Source organism: Polychytrium aggregatum (genome assembly GCF_025602895.1).
Source record: "Polychytrium aggregatum strain JEL109 chromosome Unknown BJ171scaffold_10, whole genome shotgun sequence".
Taxonomy (NCBI): Eukaryota; Fungi; Chytridiomycota; class Chytridiomycetes; order Polychytriales; genus Polychytrium; species Polychytrium aggregatum.
Genome location: NW_026516212.1, coordinates 13,009 through 39,745, shown reverse-complemented (window position 1 = coordinate 39,745; position 26,737 = coordinate 13,009). Strand labels below are relative to the sequence as shown.

General features: G+C 56.3%; 9 protein-coding genes across 9 annotated transcripts; 5 read left to right on the top strand and 4 right to left on the bottom strand.

Annotated features, from left to right (window-relative positions):
• Positions 1-1,885: 1,885 nt before the first annotated feature.
• Positions 1,886-2,724, bottom strand: BJ171DRAFT_495760 (uncharacterized protein). The gene has a single exon (XM_053110166.1). The coding sequence runs from the start codon at positions 2,576-2,578 to the stop codon at positions 1,895-1,897; it is 684 nt and encodes a 227-aa protein (XP_052968632.1). The 5' UTR covers positions 2,579-2,724; the 3' UTR covers positions 1,886-1,894.
• Positions 2,725-3,017: 293 nt separating this feature from the next.
• BJ171DRAFT_421828 (thymidylate kinase-like protein) lies at positions 3,018-3,611 on the top strand (the record flags this gene model as incomplete). Its single annotated transcript, XM_053107508.1, has 1 exon — positions 3,018-3,611. The coding sequence occupies one exon, from the start codon at positions 3,018-3,020 to the stop codon at positions 3,609-3,611; it is 594 nt and encodes a 197-aa protein (XP_052968631.1).
• BJ171DRAFT_11569 (uncharacterized protein) lies at positions 3,332-4,592 on the top strand. Its single transcript, XM_053105487.1, has one exon. The coding sequence runs from the start codon at positions 3,662-3,664 to the stop codon at positions 4,445-4,447; it is 786 nt and encodes a 261-aa protein (XP_052968630.1). The 5' UTR covers positions 3,332-3,661; the 3' UTR covers positions 4,448-4,592.
• Positions 4,593-7,600: 3,008 nt separating this feature from the next.
• Positions 7,601-8,780, bottom strand: BJ171DRAFT_495752 (uncharacterized protein). The gene has a single exon (XM_053110165.1). The coding sequence runs from the start codon at positions 8,734-8,736 to the stop codon at positions 7,624-7,626; it is 1,113 nt and encodes a 370-aa protein (XP_052968629.1). The 5' UTR covers positions 8,737-8,780; the 3' UTR covers positions 7,601-7,623.
• Positions 8,781-8,918: 138 nt separating this feature from the next.
• On the top strand, positions 8,919-11,813 carry BJ171DRAFT_11478 (uncharacterized protein). Its single transcript, XM_053105485.1, has 2 exons — positions 8,919-10,947; positions 11,744-11,813. Exons 1-2 carry the CDS (start codon positions 9,135-9,137, stop codon positions 11,773-11,775), a joined length of 1,845 nt encoding a protein of 614 aa, XP_052968628.1. The 5' UTR covers positions 8,919-9,134; the 3' UTR covers positions 11,776-11,813.
• On the top strand, positions 11,717-15,359 carry BJ171DRAFT_11440 (uncharacterized protein). Its single transcript, XM_053105484.1, has 3 exons — positions 11,717-12,109; positions 12,190-14,636; positions 14,961-15,359. Exons 1-3 carry the CDS (start codon positions 11,952-11,954, stop codon positions 15,281-15,283), a joined length of 2,928 nt encoding a protein of 975 aa, XP_052968627.1. The 5' UTR covers positions 11,717-11,951; the 3' UTR covers positions 15,284-15,359.
• Positions 15,360-15,388: 29 nt separating this feature from the next.
• BJ171DRAFT_579484 (P-loop containing nucleoside triphosphate hydrolase protein) lies at positions 15,389-16,735 on the top strand (the record flags this gene model as incomplete). The annotated part of the gene is made up of 4 exons (XM_053113970.1): positions 15,389-15,774; positions 15,806-16,016; positions 16,093-16,430; positions 16,483-16,735. The coding sequence occupies 4 exons, from the start codon at positions 15,389-15,391 to the stop codon at positions 16,733-16,735; spliced, it is 1,188 nt and encodes a 395-aa protein (XP_052968626.1).
• A 597-nt stretch (positions 16,736-17,332) lies between these two features.
• BJ171DRAFT_11258 (uncharacterized protein) lies at positions 17,333-19,247 on the bottom strand. The gene is made up of 5 exons (XM_053105470.1): positions 19,153-19,247; positions 18,913-18,993; positions 18,208-18,757; positions 17,899-18,069; positions 17,333-17,790 (listed from the first exon to the last, which is right to left on the bottom strand). Exons 2-5 carry the CDS (start codon positions 18,964-18,966, stop codon positions 17,441-17,443), a joined length of 1,125 nt encoding a protein of 374 aa, XP_052968625.1. The 5' UTR covers positions 18,967-18,993; positions 19,153-19,247; the 3' UTR covers positions 17,333-17,440.
• Positions 19,248-20,331: 1,084 nt separating this feature from the next.
• Positions 20,332-21,785, bottom strand: BJ171DRAFT_473082 (uncharacterized protein; the record flags this gene model as incomplete). Its single annotated transcript, XM_053108684.1, has 2 exons — positions 20,332-20,884; positions 21,073-21,785. The coding sequence occupies 2 exons, from the start codon at positions 21,783-21,785 to the stop codon at positions 20,332-20,334; spliced, it is 1,266 nt and encodes a 421-aa protein (XP_052968624.1).
• Between the last annotated feature and the right edge of the window lie 4,952 nt (positions 21,786-26,737).

Below are 26,737 nucleotides of genomic sequence, written 5' to 3'. Positions count from 1 at the left end.
GTCTGGAGGGGGTGCTTGGCAAACGGCGCCAAAGGCAGACGCCGAGTCAGAAGGGGGGGCCAACTCGGTTCGGGCCTTGCATTTCTTGGTGAATGGCTTGACGTGGTTGGTCAATCCACAGGCACGACATGATTTGATGACGGGTTTCTTGTCAGCAGGTGCGTCACTGGGTTGTCCAGGATCTGGATTTGGGTCAGGCGGGGATTTTTTCTTGCGGGGAGGCATCTGTCGCGATTTCGACACCCCGTTGATTCTACCTATAGGCAAGAAAAAACCAAGGGTGATTATGACGCACTTTTTCGATGGTATGATTCACGCCCAGAAACGCATCGCGCGCTCAATCAGCGGTGGGAAGACATCTGGAAGCACCCTCCGCACGGCGGACTCGAACAGGGTCACCATCCCGATCTTGAACCCCTCAGACGCATTCAGCGCTGCTGCCTTCCTGTACTGATGCTTCACAATCCCAAAGAAGTTCTCGATGGGATTGAAGTCGGGTGAAGCAGATGGGGTGAAGATCACTGACCATCCTCGGCGCTCGATGCAGTCCAGGACAGCCATTGTCTTGTGCATGCTGACATTGTCCATCACAATCACAGAGCCATCTGGGAAGGCCGCTCGCTCAAAGAACTCGACCATCGAGTGTGTCTTGAATGTTGTGGGGATGTACATGCGATGCAGCACACCAGAGTGGTTGATGGCAAATGCAGCCGAGACAGACTTGTGCTTCATGTGATTGCGCTGACGGAGTGGGACGCCCTTCGGTGAGTATCCGTAGAGAGGGAAAATGGATCTCCTGATCCCTGTCTCATCGACAAAAACGAATCGCCGCGGGTCGATGGAGCGGACCTGGTCCCTGAACTGTGCCACTCGCTCATCCAGTCGCTTGGACTTGTAGAGGTGTGTTGCCCTCTTGTGTGAGAGGCCTGCTCGCTGGATGGCAGTGTGGCAGAGTGAGAGTGATACTTTCCTCTGGAGGATGGACTCGAGCTTGCACCGCAACACAGGACCAGTCTGGAACGGGTCCTGTTCAATCAGGGTGCGAATGACTGGACATGCCTGCTCGAAGAAAGTGGATCTGCGAGCTGGGACCCGGGATGGGTCATCCAGCTTGCATCCTCGGTGCCATCGATGGATGGTGCTCTTGGATACACTGAATATGGAGGCGACCTTACGCAGGCTATGGATGAGGGCGTAGCATCGCAATGCGGCGGTGCGAAAGTCGGATGTGTGGCGAATGGTCATGGCCAGCGCGCGATGGTTTTGGGTAACAAAATATTCGATCAATGGTCAAAACCTGGGTGTCCCGTTTTTTATTGGATTGGCTGTATCTCAGACTTGCCTTCTGAGATTGACAGAACGACCTTGAATATACAGTCAAACCAGAAAGAAACGGGACAGTTCCTTCCTGGCATCAGCGACACAGACCGTGCGATTGTTTCCTGTCCTTGTGGGTGTCTCTGGTGGGTGAACTGCGCGAAATACTTGGCGATTCCGAGCCTCTGTGGACTGGACGCATATCCATCCCATTGCTTCCAGGAGGCATTCCCAAAGGCAATCACCACCTCGGTCTCCGGTGGTACCTGGTCAATGACCTGCTTGCACATCTCGTGGGCAGTGCGCTGTCGCTTGCTGTGGAGATCGAGTCGCTTGAATCGCCGTCGCCGAGTCAGGCTGAAGTACTGCTGTTTGTCACTCCATTACCGTGGCGTAAGGTACTCTGCTTGTCACTCCATTACCGTGGCGTAAGGTACTCTGCTTGTCACTCCATTACCGTGGCGTAAGGTACTCTACTTGTCACTCCATTACCGTGGCGTAAGGTACTCTGCTTGTCACTCCATTACCGGGACATAAGGTACATTGAGACACACTCGGACACATGAGACAAGAAGATTTATTGTTCCCTGTTCCTTCGTTGAAACGCAGCACAAGTAATAAATACAAAGTTTTGATTTTCGTTCTCCTGGCGGCGATTTTCAAACTCCATCTCTTCACGAATCTCATCAAGAGTTTGGAGATCATATGCTAGGACTGCCTTCACAAATCGGCGCTGTCTGGCTTTTTCAATCTTTGTTCGGCCTCCAAAACCCATCTCGATAATATCCAAGAACCCGTCATCATCGACAAAGGGAACTGCATGTATGGCCTTTCCAAACTTGATGTACACAGCTGGAATGGTAGTGAGAGTCCTGGACCATTTGACCATGATGCTGTTTGCCTCAGCCTTGGCTTCTTTGGTCCTATTGGGAGTATAGCCCCGGAAATGATGCTTGCCATCAGCAAGAGCGATGGCCTCTCGAGCATCAACAAGCGATCTACCATCTGGGAGCTTGACAACGCTGATGAACCCCAATGGTGTGTCTTGGCATCTTCGTGCATTTTTGTGCATGCGGATGATCGGATCCACCGGGTCGGTGCTGTTGGGGTCGCGAGGAGAAAGCAGGTTCTGGGGATAGGGTTGGAGCAGCGGATGCCCATTGAAGACCTGGGTTCCTTCCGGGATCGTCTTGGTCCTGGGATTGCGCTTCTTGGCGGGCTTGGGTGGTTGGGCTGGTGCAGGGCCGGTAGGCTCGGTCATCTCCACGCTTGTTGTAGAGATCTGATCACCCACAGACTCGGACTGGGGAGGAGCATCAGTGTCTTGCTGGACCTGGGGAGCTAGATCAGGGATGTCCGATACTTGCTGGACTGGAGGAGCCGGGGCCGAGATGAGACGACGTTTCTTGGCGGGATGATCCATGACTGGGGGTAAGCAGTTGAGGGAAGGCGAATGCGATGAGGGCGAGGTGCGGGTTTCGGCGATCGCGACTCTTATGGGTCGGTGAGTCGGCGGGGTTGCTGGGGGACTCGCTTTCCTCCTCTCCAATCCAGGGAGACACCCCGCCACACACCCCGACACCATCAAGTCTACTCTTGCACCCAAGCAAGAGGAGTAGGGCATCGCACAAATACAAATATCCACTCGCGCTGGACACAGCATTCGTTTTCTGGGGGGTTGGTGGTAGAGCGAGCGAATCATGGCGTCCAGGGGTGCCCTCATCGCCATCGAGGGTTGTGATCGCTCTGGCAAGAGCACGCAAGCTGCCCTTCTCGTTCAGCGTCTCCGCGATGCCGGGGTGCCCACGGAGCTCGTCAAGTTCCCCGATCGCACCACCGTCATCGGCAAGATCATCGATCGCCATCTGAAGGGCGACGCCGAGCTCGACGACCACAGCATCCACCTCCTCTTCTCGGCAAATCGCTGGGGCTTCAAGGCCTGGATGGAGCGTCAGCAGCGCGCCGGGGTGACGCTGGTGCTGGACAGATACGTCCACTCTGGGCTGGCGTACTCCATGGCCCGAGGCCTCGATGTCGAGTGGTGCAGAGCCACCGATATCGGGCTTCCCCACCCAGATCTCGTCATCTATCTGGACGCACCACCCACCGTCGCCGCAGGGCGGGGCGGCTATGGGGCTGAGCTATACGAAAACGTCGAGCTGCAGCAGAGAGTGTACAACGCCTTTGCTGAATTGCAGGATGCGAGCTGGGTGGTCCTCGACGCCAGCCTGCCTCCGGAGAACGTGGCCAAGGAGGTCCTTGTCGCTGCCCAGCGCTGCGTTTCGCTGCCTTGACACGACGACCGGGGTGGCCGTGCGGTGGGGGGTGGGGTCTGCCGCTGTCGATGTCGTCCGCTTCGTCGCCCCCCATAAAAAATCGCAGATACTCGATCGCTCTCCTAGTCGCAACTCCGAAAATGACCACCATCGCCGCAGACGAAATCGCTCTCTACCGCCGCTGGCTCGCTCGTCTTGGCCAGGAGAACTCGAGACACGACGACGTCGATGTCATCGCCATGGTTCAAGACGTCTGCAATTTCCGTTGGGCCTGTGATCTCTTCCTGCAACACAAACGTGAAGAAGCATTCCAGCTCTGGTTCCAGATCTACGACGACAGCAAGGCCGACGTCCTTGGCGACCTCGCTGGATTCCTGGTCCATTGGTGCTACGCCGCTGGCGTGGGCATTGCGAGCGACTGGAACGAAGCCGAGTTCGTCATGACCGACTGGGAAGGGAAAACCCAGCTCCACCGCGAACTCTTTGAGTGGTGTCAAGAAGGAAATGGGCGAGGCAACTGGTTCTGCGAGTTCCTCCTCGCCCAGTGCTGGATCCACAGCATCGGAGCCCCCAGCTGCAATCTAGAATACGCATCGTCGCTGCTCGAGCAGCTTGCCTTGGAGGGTCGCGCTGTCGCCCAGTGCGCCTTGGCTGACTGCATTCAAGAGCGATTCACCAAGTCAAGTGCAGACCAAATGATGATGACACATCTCTACTTTGCAGCAGCGAACCAGGGGTACGCTGATGCCATGTACAAGTTGGCGCACTGCGTGGAGGCTGGTTTGGGCGCTGTCATGAACCGAGTTTCCTTGCCTTGTATCTTGCCTAGTTATCTTGCCTTGTCCTTGAAATGAACTTTGTATTTTTAGTATCCTAAGCCTTGGATCTAGAATAAAACTTTGGCTTTACACTTGACACTCTGTGTCCCAGTCCAGTCCCCGCTCCTCTCCCTACGTTCGAGTCTTGTATTAGGACTCTTGCGCACTTCCCTGCTTGCCCCGTTGTCCAGTCTTGACACTTGGCAAGACCTTCAACAACCCCCCACTTGCCCTGCCTTTGCCCCCGTTCCCTTCGCTATCTCTTTTACCAATGGCTTCCCCTTCTGGCCTTTCCGAGCCCGAGCTCCAGGCCATCCGTGCGGTCATTATCCAGTCCGCCGAGAACGCCCGTTCTCTCCAGGACTTTTCCAAGTTCCTCCACGATCAGGATGATGCGCTCAACCGCATCACCGATCGTATGGACCAGGTCCTGGCTCGCCGTGAAGAGGATGTCCGCCAAGTTGTCGCCGCCAGTGTCCAGGAGGCCCTCCGCAGCTACCAGGCCCAGCTACCTCCTCCTGCTCCCGCTCCCGCCCCGATCCGTCGCGCAGGTCGCCCCTACTTCGGCGTACCTGACGACGTCGATGATCCTGCCCAAGACCCCGAGGATCACTCTGCTGGTCGCAACTCTGCCACCAGGCAGATAGGTCCTCCCGACCGCTTCTCTGGTAAGGACCCGAGCCGCTGCAATGCCTTCCTCTCGCATTGCAGACTGGCCTTCGTGTCCAACCCTCCCCTCTTCCAGACTGAAAGGGATAAGGTGTTTTACGCCTTATCCTATCTCGATGGTACTGCTGCAGACTACATGCAGCCGTACATCGATCAGTTGGAGAGAGACCCCGAGTGCTCCCCCCCTGCCATCCGTGACTTTGCCGGTTTCTCCGAGTGGCTCCGTGCTGCCTTTGGCCAGGTTCAGCCCACCATCGCCGCTGCTCGCGAGATGGTCAGGCTTTACCAAGTCACCTCCGCCGCCGCCTATGCCGCCGAGTACCGCCGCCAAGCCGTCCACCTCGTCACTTGGTCCCAAGACCCTCTCATGTTCCACTTCGAGAGTGGACTCAAGCCCTCGGTCCAAGACGAACTCTCCCGCCGCTCCTTCGACAACCTCGAAGATCTCATGCAAGCGGCGATCGCCATCGACAACCGCCAGGAGGACCAACGCTCCCGCCGTCCCAACCACCGCTCCGCTCCTGCTCCTGCTCCTGCTCGTCCGGCTCCTCTCCCTTTCCGTCCGGCTCCTCGTCCGTTCGCTCCTGCTCCTCCTCCTCGCCCCGCTCAAGCCTTCAACGTTCCGCAGCCCATGGACCTCAGCCAGGCTTCCGCTCGCAGGCTGACCGCCGAGGACAAGGCCGCCCTCCGTGCTGCCAACCGCTGCTTTTATTGCAAGCAGGAAGGACACATTGCCCTTCGCTGCCCCAATAAGACCTCCTCCCGCTTGGCTGCCATCGATGCTTCTTTGGCTGTCGTTGATGTGAATAAACTTGACGACCAGGAAAACTTCTCTGCCTAGAAAAGGTCGGAGGAGCTTTCCTAGGCGTCAATCATGTCATAAATCTTCCTCCTGTAAATGTCTCCACGGTAAATCACTCTTCTGCCTTTTGCCATCTTGCCCCCGTCACCATTGCCACCGTTTCCACCGCTCTTGCTTCTTCGTCTTCGCCTCCCGAGCCTGACATCCAACGTCAGCCCTCCCTCGCTGTGACTCTGCTGTGCGGTCCAGAGTCCATACGGGCAACCGCCATGATCGATACCGGCGCGGTTACTTCGTTTATGGACACTGGATTCGCCGCAACCCACGCTCTCCCCACCTTTGAAACTTCCTTCGTCATCACTCTTGCCGATGGTTCTTCGATGGAGTCTAGTCTTGGAGTTTGTGTTTCTATGATCACAGGCATCAGCCACTATGAACAAATCTCGTTCGCGCTGATTCCCTTGGCTTCATACCCGATCATCTTGGGTATGGATTGGATCAAGAAACACAAACCCTACTTTGACTGGCACCATGACTCTATTTTCTTGCCTTGCACCTCTATCCACAGTTTGGCCTCCCCGTTCTCTCCCGAGCCACAGTCCTCTAGGTCCAGCCCTGCCGAGCCGCCTGCCGAGTCCCCTGCTGAGGTCCCCGCCGAGCCTGCCGTGTCCCTGCCCGAGTCCAAGAAGTCCCCAGCCGAGTCCCCAGCCGAGCCCGAGATCCTCCCTGCCTTGCCTCCTGCCGTGCCCAAGCCCAGTCCTGCCTTGCCTCCTGCCGTCCCAAAGACCAAGACCAAGACCCCGTCCCTGCCCAGCGTCAGCCTGATCGGCAGCATCCCCTTCCAGCACGCCGTCCAGAAGGAAGGCCTGGAAGTGTTCCTCTTGGATGCTGCCCGAGTCCTGTCCCTCTGCTCCGTCGACGCTGGAGCCAAGCCCAAGGCCGAACCCTCTGTCCCCTCCAAGTACTCGTCCTTTGCCAAGGTGTTTTCCAAGTCCGAGGCCGACAAGCTCCCCCAGCACCGCCCTCACGACCACACGATCCCGTTGGTCGAAGGTGCGTCTCCGTCGTTTGGGCCCGTCTACAACCTCTCCAAGCCGGAGATGGACGCCCTCCACACCTACATCCAAGAAAACTTGTCCAAGGGTTTCATCCGCCGTTCCGAGTCCCCTGCCAGTGCCCCAGTTCGCCGAGTTCGTTTAAGGTGTCTGCATACCAGTCTGGAGGTTGCCGGTTCGAAACCGATGCTGACACTGAATTTCGGAAAAGCCCGAGCTGGGGTGCCGTTCATGTTCCAGTCCTATCGAGCCATTATGGCTGACCTATAAGGGGGAGATAGTGTCATGAACCGAGTTTCCTTGCCTTGTATCTTGCCTAGTTATCTTGCCTTGTCCTTGAAATGAACTTTGTATTTTTAGTATCCTAAGCCTTGGATCTAGAATAAAACTTTGGCTTTACACTTGACACTCTGTGTCCCAGTCCAGTCCCCGCTCCTCTCCCTACGTTCGAGTCTTGTATTAGGACTCTTGCGCACTTCCCTGCTTGCCCCGTTGTCCAGTCTTGACAGGCGCCACCTCTGACATTCGAGTGGCAAAATATTTCTACCAGCTGGCTGTCGACCATGGACACACTGCTGCTGGTGATTCTTTGAAGTTGTTGGATCTGCTCCTCTGAAATGTGAATATATATACCCAGATACCTCGCTCATGCTTGTATGTGTGTGGTGGTATGAATGACTGTATTTTCAAAGCATCGCAATCGCATCTCCATGTCCGTTCCGAGCTGCCAGCTCGAACCAGAACATGGCCAAGTCGAGACGATCATCGTCCATCAAATGACAGCGTCCAAGAGCGTATTGAGCTTCAGGGTACCCTTGTGCTGCAGCCTGTGCGTACCACCACGTCATGCTGGGGCCGTCCTTGGGCTGGGGAGTGAGTCCATCCTCAATCATCTCGCCGAGATGACACTGTGCGATGGCATGTCCTCGTAGCGCTAGCCCTTCGAGAATCATAAATGCGCTGCCGAAATCGGGTTCCTGGAGCCCAACTCCATTGAGAAGGCATTGGGCCTTGAGGAACTGGCAGAACCAGTCACCCTGCTCAGCTCCGAGTGTGCAAAACTGCAAGCATCGAAGCTGGACTTGTTCGCAGCCAAGAGTCCACTCGGAGGTATTCATCTCAACTTCGCACCAATTGAAGGATCTGCACTGGCCAGCAGCGTAGCAACACTTGACGATGAAGCCAGCCAGGTTCATCAAGATCGGATCTTGGCTGCGTTCGTAGACCTTCTTCCACAGCGCAAAGGCCTTGTCGGTGTCCACAGGTGTCCCCAGACCGAGGTAGTGCATCCAGGCGAGGTAGAATTCAAACTTGCGTATACGAAGCTTCTTGGCGCTCCTCTCGAGCAGGGACTTGGGGGATTTCCAGGCCGACCGAACGTCCTTGAGTGGGAGGGACGCATCGATGAGTTCCTCGCAGCGCTCGATGAAGCTGTGAATAGTGGGATCGACACAAGGGGCGATCTCTCGAAGTTGGCGACGAAAGTCGGCGATCGACATGGTGAAATGGGGTGGTATGGACAGGCGATCAAGGGGGGAGGCGCCGTGTCTTTTTGTCTTCGAGGGGGTCTTGTCCAGCCGCTTGCCGCAGCGGCGACTGGTCTTCGTTTGTGGTGCGACGCAGCCACCTCCCGAGCACAAAGCGGCCAGGTTCACCCACAACTTTGCGCATCCAACAAAACTCGGTGGGCAGGCATCCCACACTTCGCCACGATCTACGATCCGAGCAGCAGCCAGCCAGGGGACAATGAACATGCCCAGGAACACCTTCGACGACTCAACCAAGATGATGGTCGTCATGGACTTGAAATGTTCCAGATCCACATGTCGCCGTCTCGTCCATGAATACATGAGCGCAATGGCAATGCTGACCCAGGCGTGGGTGCCTCTGGCCACACACGGACGCGGTGGATTGTGCGCGTTTGGCTGGCCCCACTCGTCGCGTCGCGAGTGGTTCACAGCACAGCCAGGCCGCTGGGGGTCGCGGTGATTGGTGGCTCGAGGATGCGCCAATAGAGAGGTGCATGGCTGACGCCATCACATGCACCAACGGCTGACATAAGCGCCTTGTGCGCGACTCGCGTGGGTGTGGCAGATGTCCGAGGGGTTGCGTTTTCTGCTTGGGGTCGACAAAAAGCCTGGGTTCTGCGCTCATCCCCCTCGATCGCCACCATCCAGTGACTCAAACGTCTCGTATCATGCCCTCCAGAAAATCCAAACACCTCTCTAGGGGCGTCAAACGCATCCGATCACCCTCGACCGAGTCGGAAGATGCCCATTCCAGCAGACTCTCTCGTCTCGAGGGAGATGATTCCCCTTCGGAGATGGTCACATCTCCTGCCGCCGAATCCCACCAATCCGTCGACAATAGTGGATCCAACGAGAACCCCGATGATGTGGAATCACCCCCCGAGCCGCCTGGAACGGACAACGTGCAGAATGCTTTCGATCAAGCGTGGAATGCGTTTATCGAGTCCGAGTTCCCAACCACCCTCGACCGATGGCGCGTCGTCTCGTCCACATCCACGGACCCTATCGCAGCATGCATCAGCACCTTCATGCTGGGATGGTGCACCTTCCTGGGACTCGGAATTGAGGCGGACATCCCAGAGGGTTATCGGCTCATGCTCAAATCCCAGAGGCCCGATTTCGTCTTGTGGTTTTTCGCACTCGATGATATTCAGCTGGCTGAGTCGATGTCACCCCCCGTCGTCGAGTTTTTCAGACGCTGCTCGGCCGGCGCTGATCGCAGCTGGGTGTGCAAGCATCTAGTCGCCGCCTTCAAGCTCCACGGACTGGGTACACAAGTCGACCACTCCGGAGCAGTAGAACGCTTCAAAGAGCTGTCGAGCGACGACCATGCCGTCAGCACATACGTCCTCGGAATCTGTTACAACACAGGCACGGGCGTCGAGAAAAACCTGACAAAGATGATATCGTTGATCATCGAATCGGCCAACCAAGGGTACTCCTACGCTCAAGTCATGCTTGGTGACTGCTACTACAAGGGAGACGAGGTCACCCAAAGCTTTGAGCTGGCCGTCAAGTGGTACAGGAAATCGGCAGATGCCGGGCTTCGGACTGCCCAGTACAAACTCGGTATCTGCTACGCAAAAGGGAATGGTGTCAAAAAGGACAGCGTCAAGGCCTTGAAGTTGTATCAAGACTCGGCCGACCAGGGGTTGCACTGGGGTCAATATGCGATTGCATCTCGCTACTACTACGGGAAAGATGTCGACGAGGACAATATCGAAGCAGTCGCCTGGTTTTCCAGAGCCGCCGCCCAGGGCAACAAGCAAGCCACACTATGTCTCAAAATGATCAAAGAACGAGGGCTTTTGGATTTTGCAAATGATGGTATCGAGAAGAACGAGCACTGGCCAGCTGCAAAACGAGGCGACCCACAAGCGCAGTTTGAAATCGGCAGTTGCTACCACCGAGGCCAAGACATCACTCAGGATTACACCAAAGCGGTCGAATGGTTTCGCAAATCAGCCAACGAAGGGAATGCTCAGGCTCAATTCAACCTTGGTCTGTGTTACGAAAATGGACATGGAGTCAAGAGGGTTTTCAGAACAGCATTTAAGTGGTACACCAAGGCGGTCGAACAGGGCTACCCCGAAGCTCAGAACAAACTTGGTTACTGCTACCGATATGGTCTTGGTGTCAAGAGAGATCCCAGAATGGCATACGAATTTTTCACCAAGTCCGCTCAACAGGGATATGCGTTGGCCCAAGTCAATCTCGGTAACTGCTTTGCAGAGGGAGAAGGTGTCTCACCGAGCCACACAAAGGCGATCCAGTGGTACAGGAAGGCTGCCAGCCAGGGTGATGCCGATGGCGAGTACAAAGTGGGTTGCTGTTATCATGGTGGTCGGGGTGTTGTCCATGACGTCAAGACTGCCAGATCTTGGTATGAAAGGGCAGCCACGAGAGGTCATCGAGACGCAATATCATCTTTGGAGAACCTCGACAGCGCAGAAGCGCTTGAGAAGGTTTCATGTGCTGTGAATTGATGTTAGAGTCCGAGGGGGACTCAACGGCAAAAGAAGAAGTGAGCTCGAAGTGAGCTCAGGGAAAGCAAGGGTAAAGTCCGAAGTGGACTCGGAGAGGGAGCGAGGGAAGCAAAGATCCGTTCAAGATAAGACTTGTCTCGAAATGAGACGTGAGGAACACTCAGAGAATAAAGTAGAAGGCACTTTATTTAGTCCTATTTTGAACGCTGAGGTTCGACTACACATCGCGGGGGTCAGGCTATTTATAGACAAGTCCGGACTTGGCAGCGAAGGGCGGCCAAGGGAGGGAAAAGTGGGCGATCGAGCAGGGCGAAGGGGGCGATGCACGAACGAGGGCCGAGAAGGACCACCGAGACAGGCAGAGAATCAAAGCGAGAGAGGCGCAAGCAAAAGCGAAGCACCTGGCAGGAGAAACGTGCAAAGGCGAAGCAATGTGACTCAACGTCCAAGAAGCGGATTGGTCAAGTATAAGGTTGGGGCAAATGCATGCGAGATGAACAAGAGATCGGGACGGTCAGGCAGGTCATGAGTCACCGGTGGGGGGACACATGACCGGCAGTCGAATTGCAGCCAATCGCAGCAAGGCGCGTGCACAAACAAACCGGCGCGTGCGAAGAAGACAAAGGAAGCGGAGCAGCGCGGGAAAACGGAAGTGCGGAAGGAGCAGAAATGGCAGGCAAAAGGCGGAAAATTGGAGGGGGAACTGCAAAGCTACACACAAACAAACAGAGAGGCAAAAGAACAGCCAAGTGTGCAGTCAAAGTGGGGAACAAGCAGGAGCTATCCCTAACAATTGACAACAAATACAGGCGATATCCAATGACTCGTGTGGCTCGTGGGTGGGGCTGTTCTTGCGTGTGGTTGGTGCGCGAGTTGCTGCGCAGCAGGCCGCTGGGGTCGCGGTGATTGGTGGCTCGAGGATGCGCCAATAGAGAGGTGCATGGCTGACGCCATCACCTGCGCCAACGGCTGGTGCGCGTCTTGCGGGAAAAGCGGCCGATGTCCGAGGAGGCGGCGTTTTCTGCTGGAGAGGGCTTCAAAACCCCAGGTTCTGCACTGGGCCTCCCTCACACCACCGCCGTCGTCCATTGCCCATCACTCACGACACAACCTATCCACGGCTCCATCAAAATGCAGGCACCGCCAACTCCGCAGACGTATGTTGGCATAGACTCATGTCTGGGGACTATCGACCCGGGGTAGACACTGACGACACACTTGCTCGCATCCTTTGCAGGAGACCACCCTGGTGGATTGATCCAGATCGGGTGGTCGACATTTCTCCCGAACCCTTCGCTGTCGGTGGTTTTGGCGAAATTCATACCGCCGATTACAATGGTTTCAAAGTCGCTGTGAAGAAGATACATGGCGTCACCACCACCGAGAAGGTCACAACCCTCCGCAAAGAGATCGATCTCTGGTGGAATTGTCGCGATCTGGGCATCCTCACCCTCGTGGGTGCTTACATCCAAGATGGTGGAGGAGTCATGGTTTCCGAGTTCATGAAAAACGGCTCACTCGACAAGTACCTCCGCCAACACCAAACGTCCATCGAGGAGAAACTTCGCTGGATGTTCCAAGTGGCATGTGAGATGCAGTATCTGCATTCGAAAGATATGGTGCATGGGGATCTGAAGCCATCCAACGTCCTGCTGAATTCCGACTTCAACGCTGTGATGTCGGATTTTAGTACCGCAAGGTACAAGAGAGAAACCACACCCACCGAAGCCACCAAGACCATTGGAGCTCCCTTGAGCGGCACTTATGCCTTTATCGCTCCGGAAATTAGCAAGGATAATTTCCAGGGGGGCTACACAAAGTCTTCCGATGTCTTCGCCTATGGTGTAATGCTCTACGTCGTCCTCAAGAACTGTGGTCCATTATGGCTCGCGAGTGATAACAGACCCATGAGCGCACACAGAATGTTAACACTCATTGAAGACAACAAACGTCCTGATCGGTTTGAGGGTATTCCTCATGACATATGGGCATTGATCGAGCACTGCTGGCATCAAGAACCACAGCATCGCCCGACTTTCGTCCAGATCGTGCCTCGACTCGAGCATTATCGACGTCTTACAAATATTCCTACCAAACCCACACCTCCTCCGGTATCGATTCCGGCTACCATGAAGCGACCACTCGAGGTGTCGACCCAGACGAATGACGAGCACAGGCCAACCAAGATCGTCTGTATCGACCTCGACGCCGATGATGATACCCAGAACCCAACCGTCCCAACCCCTGCCCCGGCACCTACGATCTCGGACGACAACCCTCCTGAGTATACGGAAAATGAAGCGTCCGTCGCACCGGTCGTCGTCGAGCAACCCGATATCACCAACATCCCAGAAGCTTTCAAAAGGGCTTGGGATCTGCTCGTACTCGAAGAATACCGAGACGCAGTTACGAACTGGCAAACCGTCTACGACAGCTCGTCCGATCCTGTCATGAAGCCCATCGCCACGCTCATGATGGGGTGGTGCTACTACCACGGATTCGGAGTCGCCATGGACATCCCGAGAGGATACAATCTGATGCTCGAATCGATAACCGATGACTTCAACTTGGGCGTCGGATTGATCGATCTTAGTATCCGGGTAGAATCGATGACAGAAGCCGCAAAGGAGTTCTTCAGACTCTGCGATACAACATCCTCTCTCAACTGGGTTTGCAAGCACTTGGCGACGATATGTCGATTTCACCGATTTGGCGCTCGCTTGAACCAAACCAAGATATTCGAAGATTTCCAAGATTTGGCCGAGAAAGGACACGCGATCAGCCAGCAAATTTTCGGCGATTTCTATCAATACGACCAAGGCTTCAAGAAGAACCTCAAAAAGGCAGTCGAGTGGTATACCAAGGCCGCCAATCAGGGATATACCTGGGGTCAATACAACCTCGGCGTTTGCTACGACGACGGCAAAGGTGTCACCCAGGACTACACCAAGGCTGTCGAGTGGTACACCAAGTCCGCTGAACAGGGAAATGCAGATGCTCAGAACAACCTCGGCGATTGCTACTACGACGGTAATGGTGTCGCCCAGGACTACACCAAGGCAGTCGAGTGGTTCACCAAGTCCGCTGAACAGGGAAATGCATATGCTCAGAACAACCTCGGTAACTGCTACTACAACGGAGATGGTGTCGCCCAGGACTACACCAAGGCAGTCGAGTGGTATACCAAGGCCGCTGAACAGGGAAATGCAGATGCTCAGAACAACCTCGGTAACTGCTACTACAACGGAGATGGTGTCGCCCAGGACTACACCAAGGCTGTCGAGTGGTACACCAAGTCCGCTGAGCAGGGAAATGCATATGCTCAGAACGACCTCGGCGATTGCTACTACGACGGAAATGGTGTCGCCCAGGACTACACCAAGGCAGTTGAGTGGTTCACCAAGGCCGCCAATCAGGGAAATGCAGCGGCTCAGAATAGCCTCGGTGTCCACTACGCCGTCGGCAAAGGTGTCAAGAAGGACCTCAAAAAGGCAGTCGAGTGGTATACCAAGGCCGCTGAGCAGGGAAATGCAGATGCTCAGAACGACCTCGGCGATTGCTACTACGACGGAAATGGTGTCGCCCAGGACTACACCAAGGCAGTTGAGTGGTTCACCAAGGCCGCCAATCAGGGAAATGCAGCGGCTCAGAATAGCCTCGGCGATTGCTACTACGGCGGCCAAGGTGTCGACCAAGATTATGCCAAGGCAGTCGAGTGGTTCACCAAGGCCGCCAATCAGGGGAATGTATGGGGTCAGAACAATATCGGCAACTGCTACTACGGCGGCCAAGGTGTCGACCAAGATTATGCCAAGGCAGTCGAGTGGTTCACCAAGGCCGCCAATCAGGGGAATGCATGGGGTCAGAACAATATCGGCAACTGCTACCGTAATGGCAAAGGTGTCGCCCAGGACTACGTCAAGGCAATCGAGTGGTATACCAAGGCCGCCAATCAGGGGAATGTATGGGGTCAGAACAATATCGGCAACTGCTACTACGGCGGCCAAGGTGTCGACCAAGATTATGCCAAGGCAGTCGAGTGGTTCACCAAGGCCGCCAATCAGGGGAATGCATGGGGTCAGAACAATATCGGCAACTGCTACCGTAATGGCAAAGGTGTCGCCCAGGACTACGTCAAGGCAATCGAGTGGTATACCAAGGCCGCCAATCAGGGGAATGTATGGGGTCAGAACAATATCGGCAACTGCTACCGTGATGGCAAAGGTGTCTCCAAAGACATCGAGACTGCCCGATCCTGGTACCAGAAGGCAGCGGACCAAGGTCACGAAAGAGCGAAAACCGCACTCGAGCGCCTCGCCAAATCCAAATAATCCACTCCCATCATGATGTACCACACTCTTGTGAATTATCAATAAAGATATTTTACCATACCATGGCATAGCACCGACGCATCTACGCCCGACACCGACACCACCATGCAGGCCACGGACGAGCAGCACGCGATCCTGACCCACTTTGCCGACACCGCCAACAACCTGGTCATCTCGGCCGTTCCCGGCAGCGGCAAGACCACGACGATCTCGCTGCTGGCCAAGGCCTTCCCCGAGCGCTACTTTCTTGTGCTGTCCTTTGGCCGCAACCTGCGCGAGGAGACCGTCCACAAGTTCAACCAGCTGGGTCTGCGCAATGTCCATGTCTGCACCGTGAACAGCTCGACCACGGACTACTACCAGTTCCTGTCCCCCAACGCCATTGCCCTCGACCAGCTGGTGCACATGCCCGACCGCATCATCACCCCGCCCAAGGCCGTCGATGTCTTTGTCGTCGACGAGTGCCAGGATCTCGACGAGGGCCTGAACCAGTACATCCACTGCTTCATCCGTGACCTCGAGACTTACCAAGCAGCGCCCGCTGCAGCTCGTCTTCCTGGGCGATCCGCTGCAGGCCATCTACGGCTACCGCGGCGGCGACGCCCGATATCTGACCATGGTCTCTGATATCTACCCGGACCGCCAATGGGGCCGCTTCGGCCTCTCCGTCTCGCACCGGCTGACCGAGGGTGTGGTCGACTACATGAAGCAGCACATCACCGGCATGGAGAAGGTCAAGCTCGTCGGCAGCCGCCGTCACCACCACGCCATCCGCCACTGACTTGCACAGTGTCCATGATGTGGTCGAGGAGATCATCAAGCTGCACGACCACTTCAGCGTTGCCTACGACGACATTATTATCTTGGCCAACTCCACCAAGCTCGTGCAGTACAACCGCCCCACCACTGTGGGCGAGCTCGACCAGCAGCTCACTCTGCGCCGTATCCCCCTGTTCATTGCCGGCGATCTCGCAGAGTCCAAGCTCGATTTGCAGCGCGGCAAGCTCCGGATCATGACCTTCATCCGCTCCAAGGGCCTGCAGTGCCGCCACACCTTCCTGGTCGACTATGGCACCAAAAAGTTCCGATACGAGCCCCAGCTGCCGACTTCTGTCTTTGTTGCCATGACCCGAGCCACGGATACTCTGTATCTGGTGACTCCCAAGGGCGACCAGCGGCCCGAGTTTGACCGATACCAGCGGCCTTCCAGCGGTTCAGATGGAGCTGAAGCGCAAGCGAGAGGAGCTGATCACCGACCGAGCCGACAAGGCCGCCAAGCAGCCCAAGACCAAGAAGATGCTCTCGGTTGGCCAGCTGCTCTCACACCTCCCCCAACGCCAGATGATCGATGCCTTCCGCTCGGTCAACATCCGCACGGTCTATGAGGAGAGCTATCGCATCAATATCCGCAACCAGAGTACCCAGGAATACAACGGCATCCGCCTCCACTGAGGATGTCTCGGCCATCAATGGCAACGCCATCTCGATGAAGCTGGAGTTGGCTTGTATGGGCCTGATCAAGACACCCAATCGTCGCAAGTGGCGCGAGTGCTTCAAGCATGGCAAGCAGGCACCTGTACCCAGCTGCTTCAGCTGCCCCTCGGAAATCTTTGAGCCCAGACCAGAAGACAGAGACAACGTCGAGACGAACCGCCTGATCCTGCGCCTGGCCCACTATGCCACGCTCAAGGACCAGCCTCACCTGCTGCACCAAATCAGCAGCTTGAACTGGCTGGACTCTGTCGAGTTCAATCGATGCTGCCGCAACGGATATGCTCTACTGAAGCGCTTGTTGGCCGAAGAGCACGGTATCGCCGAACCTGAGGCGGTGCTGGCCAAGGATACCATCTTTGAGAGACCCGTGAGCCTCGAGACCGAATCGTTCAAGATCAGCGGACGACTGGATATGTGGATCGAGCCGGTGCAGTCGATGAGCCGCATCGTGATCGAGCTCAAGAGTGTGAGTATGCTCACCCCAGAGCATGTCCTGCAGACGGCGCTGTACAAGTGGATCACGGGTGCCACGCATGCATACTGCTTCAACACCCTGACGGGCGAGATTGTGGAAGTCACCAATCCAGCCCCATCGATCGAGGCGACCTTATGCGATTCTGAACAACAAGGCGCAGTATTTGAGAGAGATGGAGAATCCCGAGTTTATTGAGAGAAATTGCTTTCCATCATTTGTGCAAGCTCCTTGACTGCCTCAATCAATAAAGCCACAATGTTTCCATAAGCGACACTCTTGTACTTTGTCTCGGGATCGCCGACGGCCAGGGTGCGCTCGTGAACGACTTGCGGGATGACTTTCTCGACTTCCTGGGCAATGAGACCGATACATTCCTCGCGCGTGTCCTTGCGCAAGAACCGGACTCCACGCAGCCGCTTGACCTTGTCGAGTGCATCGGTGAGTGTCGAGACCTGCTTCTTGAGTCGGATATCCGAGAAGGCGGTGACATCGCCGGAGGATGTGATCGACCCGCCAACATAGAGGGAGCCGCCGACACCTGCACCGCCAGAAACGATCAAGGCACCTGTCGAGCTACTGCTGGATGCTGTCGAGTTGCTGATATTTACCACGCCCGAAGCATTAATTGCAGCTGCCGTTGTCGTACCTGTGATTCCCAGTGTCCCTCCAATGCTTCCATTTCCACCGACATTGAGAGCACCGCCGATTCCAGCGCCGCCGGAAACGATCAGGGCACCCGTCGAGCTGCTGCTGGATGCCGTCGAGTTGCTGATATTCACTGCTCCAGAAGCGTTGATCGCAGCGGCCGTTGTCGTTCCTGTAATTCCGAGCGTGGATGAGAGCGTTGCTGCACCAGTCACACCCAATGTCCCTCCGACACTGGCATTACCAGTCGTGCTCAAGGTGGCTGAGTTGATCGATGTACCGACATAAAGTGACTTACCGATTCCCATACCTCCAGCCAGAGTGTGCGAACCGGTGATTGATGAGGTAGCGTCGGTGGTGTTGGTGAAGGCGACGACGCCAGAAGCATTGATCGCAGCTGCAGTTGTCGTACCTGTGATTCCCAGTGTCCCTCCAATGCTTCCATTTCCACCGACATTGAGAGCACCACCAATTCCGGCACCACCTGAGACGATCAAGGCACCTGTCGAGCTGCTGCTGGATGCCGTAGAATTGCTAATATTCACTGCTCCAGAGGCATTGATTGCAGCTGCCGTTGTCGTTCCTGTAACTCCAAGTGTGGACGAGAGTGTTGTTGCGCCTGTCACCGCAAGTGCTCCTCCGATGTTAGCAGCTCCCGCGAGTCCGAGGCCGCCCTTTGCCACGATCGATCCTGTGGATGTGGTTGTGGATGCCGTTGTGCTGTTGACATAAATCGATTTACCCACATAGATACCTCCACTCACCTGAAATGCACCGGCTGGAGTCGAAGCAGCGTCCGTAGGTGTCCGAGAGACTGAGTGTGGTTCCCTGTGGTTGCCCGATGAAGAGAGCCGTTGTGCCTGTGACCGAAAGAGATCCAAGAGTGGTCGTTCCAGCACCCAGACCCGCAAGAGTTGTCGATCCGGTCACCCCCAACGTCCCTCCTACGCTGGCATTACCAGTCGGTGCTTAAGGTAGGCCGAGTTGATCGAAGTGCCGACATAAAGTGACTTACCGACTCCCATACCACCCGCCAAGGTGAGTGATCCGGTGGATGTTGATGTGGCATCGGTGGTGTTATTCAAGGAAACGATACCTGAAGCGTTAATTGCAGCCACGGTCGTCGTTCCGGTCACTCCCAGAGTGGATGAGAGAGTTGTGGCGGCAGTAACCGAAAGGGTGCCCCCAATGCTTCCATTTCCTCCAATATTGAGAGCACCACCAATTCCGGCACCACCTGAGACGATCAAGGCACCTGTCGAGCTGCTACTGGATGCCGTAGAATTGCTAATATTCACTGCTCCAGAGGCATTGATTGCAGCTGCCGTTGTCGTTCCTGTAACTCCAAGTGTGGACGAGAGTGTTGTTGCGCCTGTCACCGCAAGTGCTCCTCCGATGTTAGCAGCTCCCTGCGAGTCCGAGGCCGCCCTTTGCCACGATCGATCCTGTGGATGTGGTTGTCGGATGCCGTTGTGCTGTTGACATAAATCGATTTACCCACATAGATACCTCCACTCACCTGCAATGCACCGGCTGGAGTCGAAGCAGCGTCCGTGGTGTCCGAGAGACTGAGTGTTGTTCCTGTGGTTGCCGATGAAAGAGCCGTGGTGCCTGTGACGGAAAGAGATCCAAGAGTGGTCGTTCCAGCACCCAGACCCGCAAGAGTTGTCGATCCGGTCACCCCCAACGTCCCTCCGACGCTAGCATTACCAGTGGTGCTTAAGGTGGCCGAATTGATCGAATGTGCCGACATAGAGCGACTTGGATGATTCCCATACCTCCAGCCAGAGTGTGGGATCCGGTGGTTGACGATGTTGCGTCGGTGGTATTGGTGAAGGCAATAATCCCAGAGGCCGAGATCGCCCCCAACGACGACGAGCCCGAAACGCTCAGGCTCGATGCAGACAGACCCGCCACGGCACTTGTCCCCGTGACCGACAGCGTGCCGCCAATCACCGCATTGCCTGTGGTAGCAAGCGTGGCCGCGTTGACTTGGGTGCCAACCCAGAACGACTTGGCGACGGCACCGCCTCCTTGCACCGTCAAGCTGCCACCAGCCGTCGAGCTCGTCGCATCCGTTGTCGCAAAGATGGTAACGTTGTTGTTTGGATTGATTGAAAAGATATTTGGAACCGTGAATTGGTCAGGACTGACAGACATCTTTGCCGATGGACAATCTTTTTTTCTGCTCACCCCCTCAAGAATCCCGACCGAATGTCGCTCCAGTTCGAGGATTCGCTCCCCAACCTCCATCTCTTCATTGAGAACCTCCTCTACGATCTGCTGCCCGATGAGTCCTTAGACGAGGGCTCATTGGACTATATATCGTTTTATTATCCAAAACGCACGCACGAACTCGCCTGTGTGCCGATATCCCGCTCCCTGGCCGAAGGTGTCGTCCAGGAGGTCGAGAAAAAGTTTCCCGGGGTTGCGCTCAGTTTGGTGCACCACAACCTGCAGCGCTGATGGCGTAGCCAGCGTTGATCAGGTACGTGGCAACGAGAGGGGCGTATTCGTCCGTCAGGGGGACATTGCCGGGGAACTGCGACCAGCGGATGGCCTGGAGCATCTTCTCCTGGTCGTTGGCAAAGCTGGTGTAGATGTCGGTCATCTTGACATTCAGGCAGCCGGGGATGATGCTGGTCATCGGCGAGAACGACTCCTGCTGGGCTTTCTTTTGCTTGACGGCGGTGATGTGGTGCAGCAGGAACAGGAAGGCCAACGCAATAACCAGCGACATGGTGATATCGTGGTTCTTGATGAACAGGATCAGGGCCATGACGACCGCCTGGACAGCAGGCATCTGGGCATACTGGGAAAGCTCGAGCTGAGGCGCAAAGTGGCCGGCCATGGTGAAGAAGAACACCGTGATGATGGCGGCGAAAACGGGTTCGGTAAGTCGGTTGACCCATGGCTCGGTGTAGAGGTTGATGGATTTGTGGGCACCGTCGACGTATTGCGCATATTGATCCATGTGTGAAACTGAACTTTGGGAGGTGTCTGCTACTGAACCAATAGAATTTTTTTTTGGTCCTGGTACAGTCTGAGAAGCCTCGGCGGCGGGGTCGATCGATAGTAGCAGCTCTGTGGCTCTCGTTCAATGTCCAAGTCCAGTCGACTCGTTTGGACTTGGACCACTTCGATGACAGCAAGCATCGTCGAGGCCGGAACGCACAATTGGAAAAACTCAAAGAGCGCAGGATGCGGCTGGTACACTCGGTTCAGATGCGGGCACTGCTGGTACTGCCGCACCAGTTTCAACAACCCGACCGAAAACGCCGACCGCCCGATCGCAGCAAGAATGTAAAAGACGTTCGGTGACAGGTACAGTAGATTGTGGATGAGCTCTCCCGGGAACCGCTTGGTCTTGGTGGCAATCATGCACAGCAGCACGATTTGGGTTCGGCTGAGGTCGATCCCAAGCATCAGCGCAACCGTCGTGGCAACGTCCTGGATCGAGCGTGGATAGAGACCACTGGATATCCCATAGCTCCAGTGCTCGTCGTTTGGGAATATCGTGGTGAACTCACTGGCTTCCCATAGGTCCGGCTCGAGCCACAGGGCAAGCAAGATGGATGGCTCCCCGTTGGTGACCGCCCGGCGGATCTGCTTGACCGCAAGCCGCAGCCGCTGCTGCCTGGGCGTCGTCCCCAGCTCGATCAATCGCTTGGCGAATCGGTGGTGTCCGAACCGCAGTGACTCGTAAAGGCTCCGTCCAAGAGGTACGTGTAGATGGGCATCTTGCATAAAGTACCTCAACAGGCTCTCGTATCCGCTGACTGCGAGTGTGAGCATCAGCTGCCTCTGCGGTGATGTGGAAGTCGGCAGGTGGTTGTCATCATCGTCTCCTTGAATGTGGTCCTGGGCATTTTTCATCTGACGGGCCATAATGGTCTTCACCCCGGGCTGTAGGAGATGGTATCTCCGACGCTGTGCTGCGCGTACTGCGCGTACTGCGCGGCGCAGTGGGTCGTGACCTGTGCTGCGCTTTGCGTTTTCACGCACCGCAGGCAGGCCACCGCAGGGTATACCTGCGGGTTGCCCCCGTTCCCCCCCGTTTGTCTGGAGTTCGGTTTTATCGTGAATAAACGTAAGTGCTCCCCGAGCTCACCCGTCCGCTAGAGTAGCCTAGCACCGCCCTGTTCTGCCCCGTCCTGTCTTGTCTTGTACCCCCTCCCTCCCCGTCTTGCCCCAACGTCCCAGTAGTGGACGTTACATGGTAGCATCGGAAATCCTCGTCTTGTTTTCGTCCTGTTTGTCCTCTTTCTAGATCCTCAAGCTGGATCCCGCCTCTCTTGCCGACCGACTCTCCTCTCTGTCCCTGGAGCCTGCCCCTGCCATGAGCAACCCCCGCCCACTTCCGGAAGCCTTCCTCAAGACCTTCCGTGCCCCAGTGTTTACTGGGAAGAGCCGCTCCTCCTCGGTGGAGGACTGGCTGCAGCAACTCGAGGACTACCTCGATGCTGCCCAAGTCGCCCCCACCCACCACATCGTCGCCGCCAAGCTCTGCTTAAAGGACCAGGCGTACCGTTGGTACCGCCGCCAAGGGTTCGACGAGCAGAGCGAAGGTGTGTTTGACGACTTCAAGGACCGCCTCCGTCGCCGCTTCGGCAGCCCCAATGCTGAACTCATTGCCCGTGACAAGCTATACTCTCTCGTGCAGCGTGGTTCTGTGACCCGCTACATCGAGGAGTTTGAAGACCTCTCCTCCCAGATTGAGGAGCTGGGCTCTGCTGATGCGATGTACCTCTTCCAGAAGGGCCTCAAGCCCAAGATCAGAGAGTACATCGCCAGCAACCCTGATGCCCGCAAGTCCCTGGACGTGATGATGGACGTTGCCGAGAACCTCGACAACGTCCAGTACCATGGCCGCCAGTTCTACCCGCAGCTGGCAGGCGGCCATCGGTCTCATCACGTCCCAGCCCGTCCGCCTCGCCCGGCCCCGCCCGCAAGACCCATGCCTGAGCCCATGGACGTTGACGTCAACGCCATGGAGGCTCGTGGCCCTCCCCGCTCCCGGTTCCAGCAAGCTGCCACTGTCTCCCCCAAGGACAGACAGAAGCAGGAGGACCTCCGCCATGGTTCCTGCTTCTTCTGTCACCGACCGGGACACCAGGCCAAGGAGTGCCCCATGAAGTCGGGAAACGGCCGACCCTACTAGGTGGCTCTGGAGCCCTAGTAGGAGACCAACGCCGTGGATTGCTCAATGCAGTCCACGCGTCTCCAGAGGAAGTTCACCTCGCCCCCTCCCCCGAAGGAGAAACAAACCAAGTGTTGTGCGTCGTGCGAGAGGTGCATGGTGGCGCAAGCCGCCTGCCTCTCCACGAACGTGAAGAGAAAACCAAAATTGAAAACCAAAACAAAAAAGAAAATCAAGAACCCTTGAGGGACAGGACCGCCTGTGCCCTCACCCCTGTCAAGTCGTGTGTGTCGGATGCTTCCGACATGTGTCCGCAAGCCGTGGACGTCGTGTGCAATGGCGTGCTGACGCCGCAGGCCCCCGCAATGGCCGAACCCTATCCAAAATGTCCGAGTGGCCGTGATGAAGCCAACCAAGACCAAGTGTCGCCCGTTCCCCCAAGTCAAGTCATGGTGCAGGAGGCTGTGCAGGAGGACCATGAAGAGTCCCTGCTGTACCTCCCTGCCACCGTCCAAGGTCACACCGTCCGAATGATGGTGGACTCTGGAGCAAGCTGCAACTTTGTCAGCAGACGCTTGCTCCAGGAGCTCAACATACATGCAACCAAGAAGAAGTCGCCGATGAGTGTGGCGCTTGCAGACGATCGTGTGCAGCAGTGCACACACCAAGTGGTCCTGCGAGTGGCCCTCCATCCCAAGTACCATCCTGTCCTGTTGTTCCAAGTGATCGACACCAAGTTCGATGCCATCCTCGGCATGAGCTGGCTTGCTCGTGCCGAGCCGACTCCAGTCGTCGACTGGAAAGGCCGCACTGTCCGTGTTGGCCCTGACATTGTCCTGCAGGGCATGGCCTCACCCAACATGCCACCTCTCCTCTCAGCCATGCAATTCAAGAGGCTGATCAAGAAGGACACGTCGTTCCTCTGTGTCGTGCGTGAGGTCGACGACACCGACCAAGCCGGTCCCGGTCCCCCGCCTGTGGTGACCAAGCTGCTCGACGAGTACAAGGACGTATTCCCCGACCAGTTGCCACAATGCCTGCCTGTGATGACCAGCATCACAACGGACCAATGAGATTGTCCCGCATGCTCTCGCCCTCCGCACCAATCATGAGTCCCCACGTGTTTGTTTGCCCCCATGCATGAGCACGCGCCGTTGCCACCCGCGTCTACTGGTTTCCTGCCTCCCCCACCGCTCGGCACATGTCCCCGGGCTGTGCCAAGCCTCTCTCGCTTGCACACCAGCCACTCTCGCACCCCCTTCTCGCTTCTCTGTGATGCTCCACCCTTCTCGCCCACTTTTGCCCCTCGACCTTCTCCCGGTCTATAAATAGCCCTGCATGTCTGAGCCTATGTTGAACACCAGTTCGAACAAAACTTGTTCTTTGGTGTTCGGGGCTAAAAGCTAATAAAGCTCATACCAAGCACTTGGTCTTCGTCCTTGCGCTTGTTCACTCCTTACACTTTGTTCGAACTCTCTTCTACTGATACCACCTGCTTGGTATCTTCCGCTCCTAGCCCCGCCCCTTTCCTAGTCCTGTCCGAACCTCAAGCACACTTGTGTCTGAGCCCTCTTCGCTCTCCTGTTCTTGAACCTCCTCGCTTTTTTTTTTTTTCCCAGTCCCAGTCCCAGTCCCGCCATGGATCCTGCCCTCGTGGACCGCCTCCGTGCCTTGGAGGCCGAGCTCGCCGAGCTCCGGACAGCTCGCGATGCTCCTGCCGCTGGGTACAGCGTGCAGATGCCGGACCGTTACGACGGTAACCGGCAAGGGTTCCGGGCATTCGTAAATCAGTGCAAACTGTATATACGAATGCAGCCCCACCGGTTCCCTGCTGACCCGATTAAGGTCGGATTCGTCATTAGTCTGCTCACTGGACCGGCTCTCCAGTGGGCGACTCCGATGCTTGAGATGGGTGATCCCCGACTCAACTCTTTTGGCGATTTCCTAGAACGCTTTTCCAAAGTGTTTGACGACCCTGATCGGGCCAGGACTGCCGAGTCAGTGATCACCACACTGTCTCAGGGCAACCGCCCGTGCGCAGTCTATGCATCCGAGTTCCTTCGTATTGCCGCCGATACGACTTGGAACGACGGTGCAAAGATCTCGTTCTTCCGACTTGGCTTGTCGGATGATGTCAGAGACGAACTTTCGCGAGTTCGCCCTCTGCCACGAGATCTGGAGGAGTACATCGAGCTTTGTAACGAGCTCGATGCACGAATCCGCGAGCGCCGTCAAGAGCGCCGAAGCACGCCTGCCCGCTACCGGTCTTCCCAGTTCGCCTTTGGTTCCGCCTCCGCTGCCGTTCCCGCCATCGCTCCCGCGCCCGTCCTCGCTCCGCCGCACCCCTCCTACATTGTTTCCGAGCCCATGCAAGTGGACTCTGCCGTCTCTGGACCCCTGACCGCCGAGGAGAAACAACGCCGCCGCCGCTTTGGACTCTGCCTGTACTGTGGCAAGAAGGGCCACTTGGTACGAAACTGCCCCGTCAAGTTTGGATCTACCAGAGCTACCGGACCGCCCCCTGGACCTCCCGGCCCGAGGATCATCCGCACCATCGTTTACGAAGATGGAGAAGTGCAAGACTTCAGTTCGGGAAACGACCAGGCCCGGTTCTAAGTGAAGGCCTTGAACCGGAGCCGTGCCCACCGCCTTCCGAAAGTGAAGACATTGGTAAGGTGCCTTTGGTAAGTACTGGGGAAGCAGTGATGTGCGGACAGCTTCGCCTTGCCTCTGGACCGGCGGACACTCTCAGCTCTGGCATAGTACCCGTGGCACCTCTGGTGTCACTGGGAACTGCACCTCATCCACAGGTGCAAATACCTGAGCTGTCCTGCCAACCCTCGGCAAAGTTAACTGTCTGTGCTAGCCGCAACCCTGGTGCCGAAGCTGGTACCGAACCAAAGTCTTGTGTTTCGTCTGTTCGTCGTTGCTCGTTGGTTGTTCCCGTCGCTGTTCGTCTTCCTTCTGGTGATTCTCTGTCGTGCGAAGGACTTGTCGATTCTGGTGCCTCTGGCAACTTTATCGACGAGGACTTTGTTGCTCGACACTCTGTCCCCACCTGCTCCAAGGCTTCGCCCTTGGCAGTGGAAGGCGTGGATGGTAAGCCGCTGTCGTCTGGCCCCATCCTCCGCGAGACTGCTCCACTCGAGGTGATTCTCGGGGACGTCTCGCAACGCCTTCGGTTCGATGTGATCAGGTCTCCACATCAACCACTTATCCTTGGCTTTCCTTGGTTGCGCACCGCCGAGCCCAAGATTGTCTGGTCTCGCGGTCTTCTTTGTCTCCCTCCTTCTGTTGATTCCGACCCCTCTCCATGCACTACTTCTCTTTCGTCTTGCTCCACTTCCTCCAATGTCACTCCCCTTCTTGATGATTCCACTCCTTTGATTGATCTAAGCTCCTCTCCTACGCTCCCACCTTCGTCTTCCCCTTCTTGTCTTGTTCCTCCCGAACCCCTTCGCTCTTCCCAAACCCCTTCTTCTGTTGTCAGTTCTCTTTCCCTCCTTGATGTACCTCCTCCTGTTGTTTGTTCTTCGGACATTGTTCAGAATAAAGTAACCGTCGAACATTATTCTGACCTTGTCCACGCCCCTCCTCTCAGCTCGGACGCTCCTCTCCGCGTCTGCAGCATTGATTACCGCTCGATGCGCGAGTCTTTGGATGCATGCAGGCATGGAACGCAACCCCTGACCATCTTTCA

Coding starts and splice junctions, on each gene's coding strand:
- BJ171DRAFT_11478 (XM_053105485.1), top strand. CDS start 9,135: ATGCCCTCCAGAAAATCCAAACACCTCTCTAGGGGCGTCAAACGCATC. Junction 10,948..11,743: donor GAAGGTTTCATGTGCTGTGA/ATTGATGTTAGA, acceptor GCTATCCCTAAC/AATTGACAACAAATACAGGC.
- BJ171DRAFT_11440 (XM_053105484.1), top strand. CDS start 11,952: ATGTCCGAGGAGGCGGCGTTTTCTGCTGGAGAGGGCTTCAAAACCCCA. Junction 12,110..12,189: donor GCACCGCCAACTCCGCAGAC/GTATGTTGGCAT, acceptor CATCCTTTGCAG/GAGACCACCCTGGTGGATTG. Junction 14,637..14,960: donor TTGCTACTACGGCGGCCAAG/GTGTCGACCAAG, acceptor ACGGCGGCCAAG/GTGTCGACCAAGATTATGCC.
- BJ171DRAFT_11258 (XM_053105470.1), bottom strand. CDS start 18,966: ATGCCACATCAACATCCACCGGATCACTCACCTTGGCGGGTGGTATGG. Junction 18,758..18,912: donor GGCGGGTGGTATGGGAGTCG/GTAAGTCACTTT, acceptor TTTCGGTCACAG/GCACAACGGCTCTCTTCATC. Junction 18,070..18,207: donor TTCGCACACTCTGGCTGGAG/GTATGGGAATCG, acceptor TCGGAATTACAG/GAACGACAACGGCCGCTGCG.
- BJ171DRAFT_11569 (XM_053105487.1), top strand. CDS start 3,662: ATGTCGTCCGCTTCGTCGCCCCCCATAAAAAATCGCAGATACTCGATC.
- BJ171DRAFT_495760 (XM_053110166.1), bottom strand. CDS start 2,578: ATGACCGAGCCTACCGGCCCTGCACCAGCCCAACCACCCAAGCCCGCC.
- BJ171DRAFT_495752 (XM_053110165.1), bottom strand. CDS start 8,736: ATGACGACCATCATCTTGGTTGAGTCGTCGAAGGTGTTCCTGGGCATG.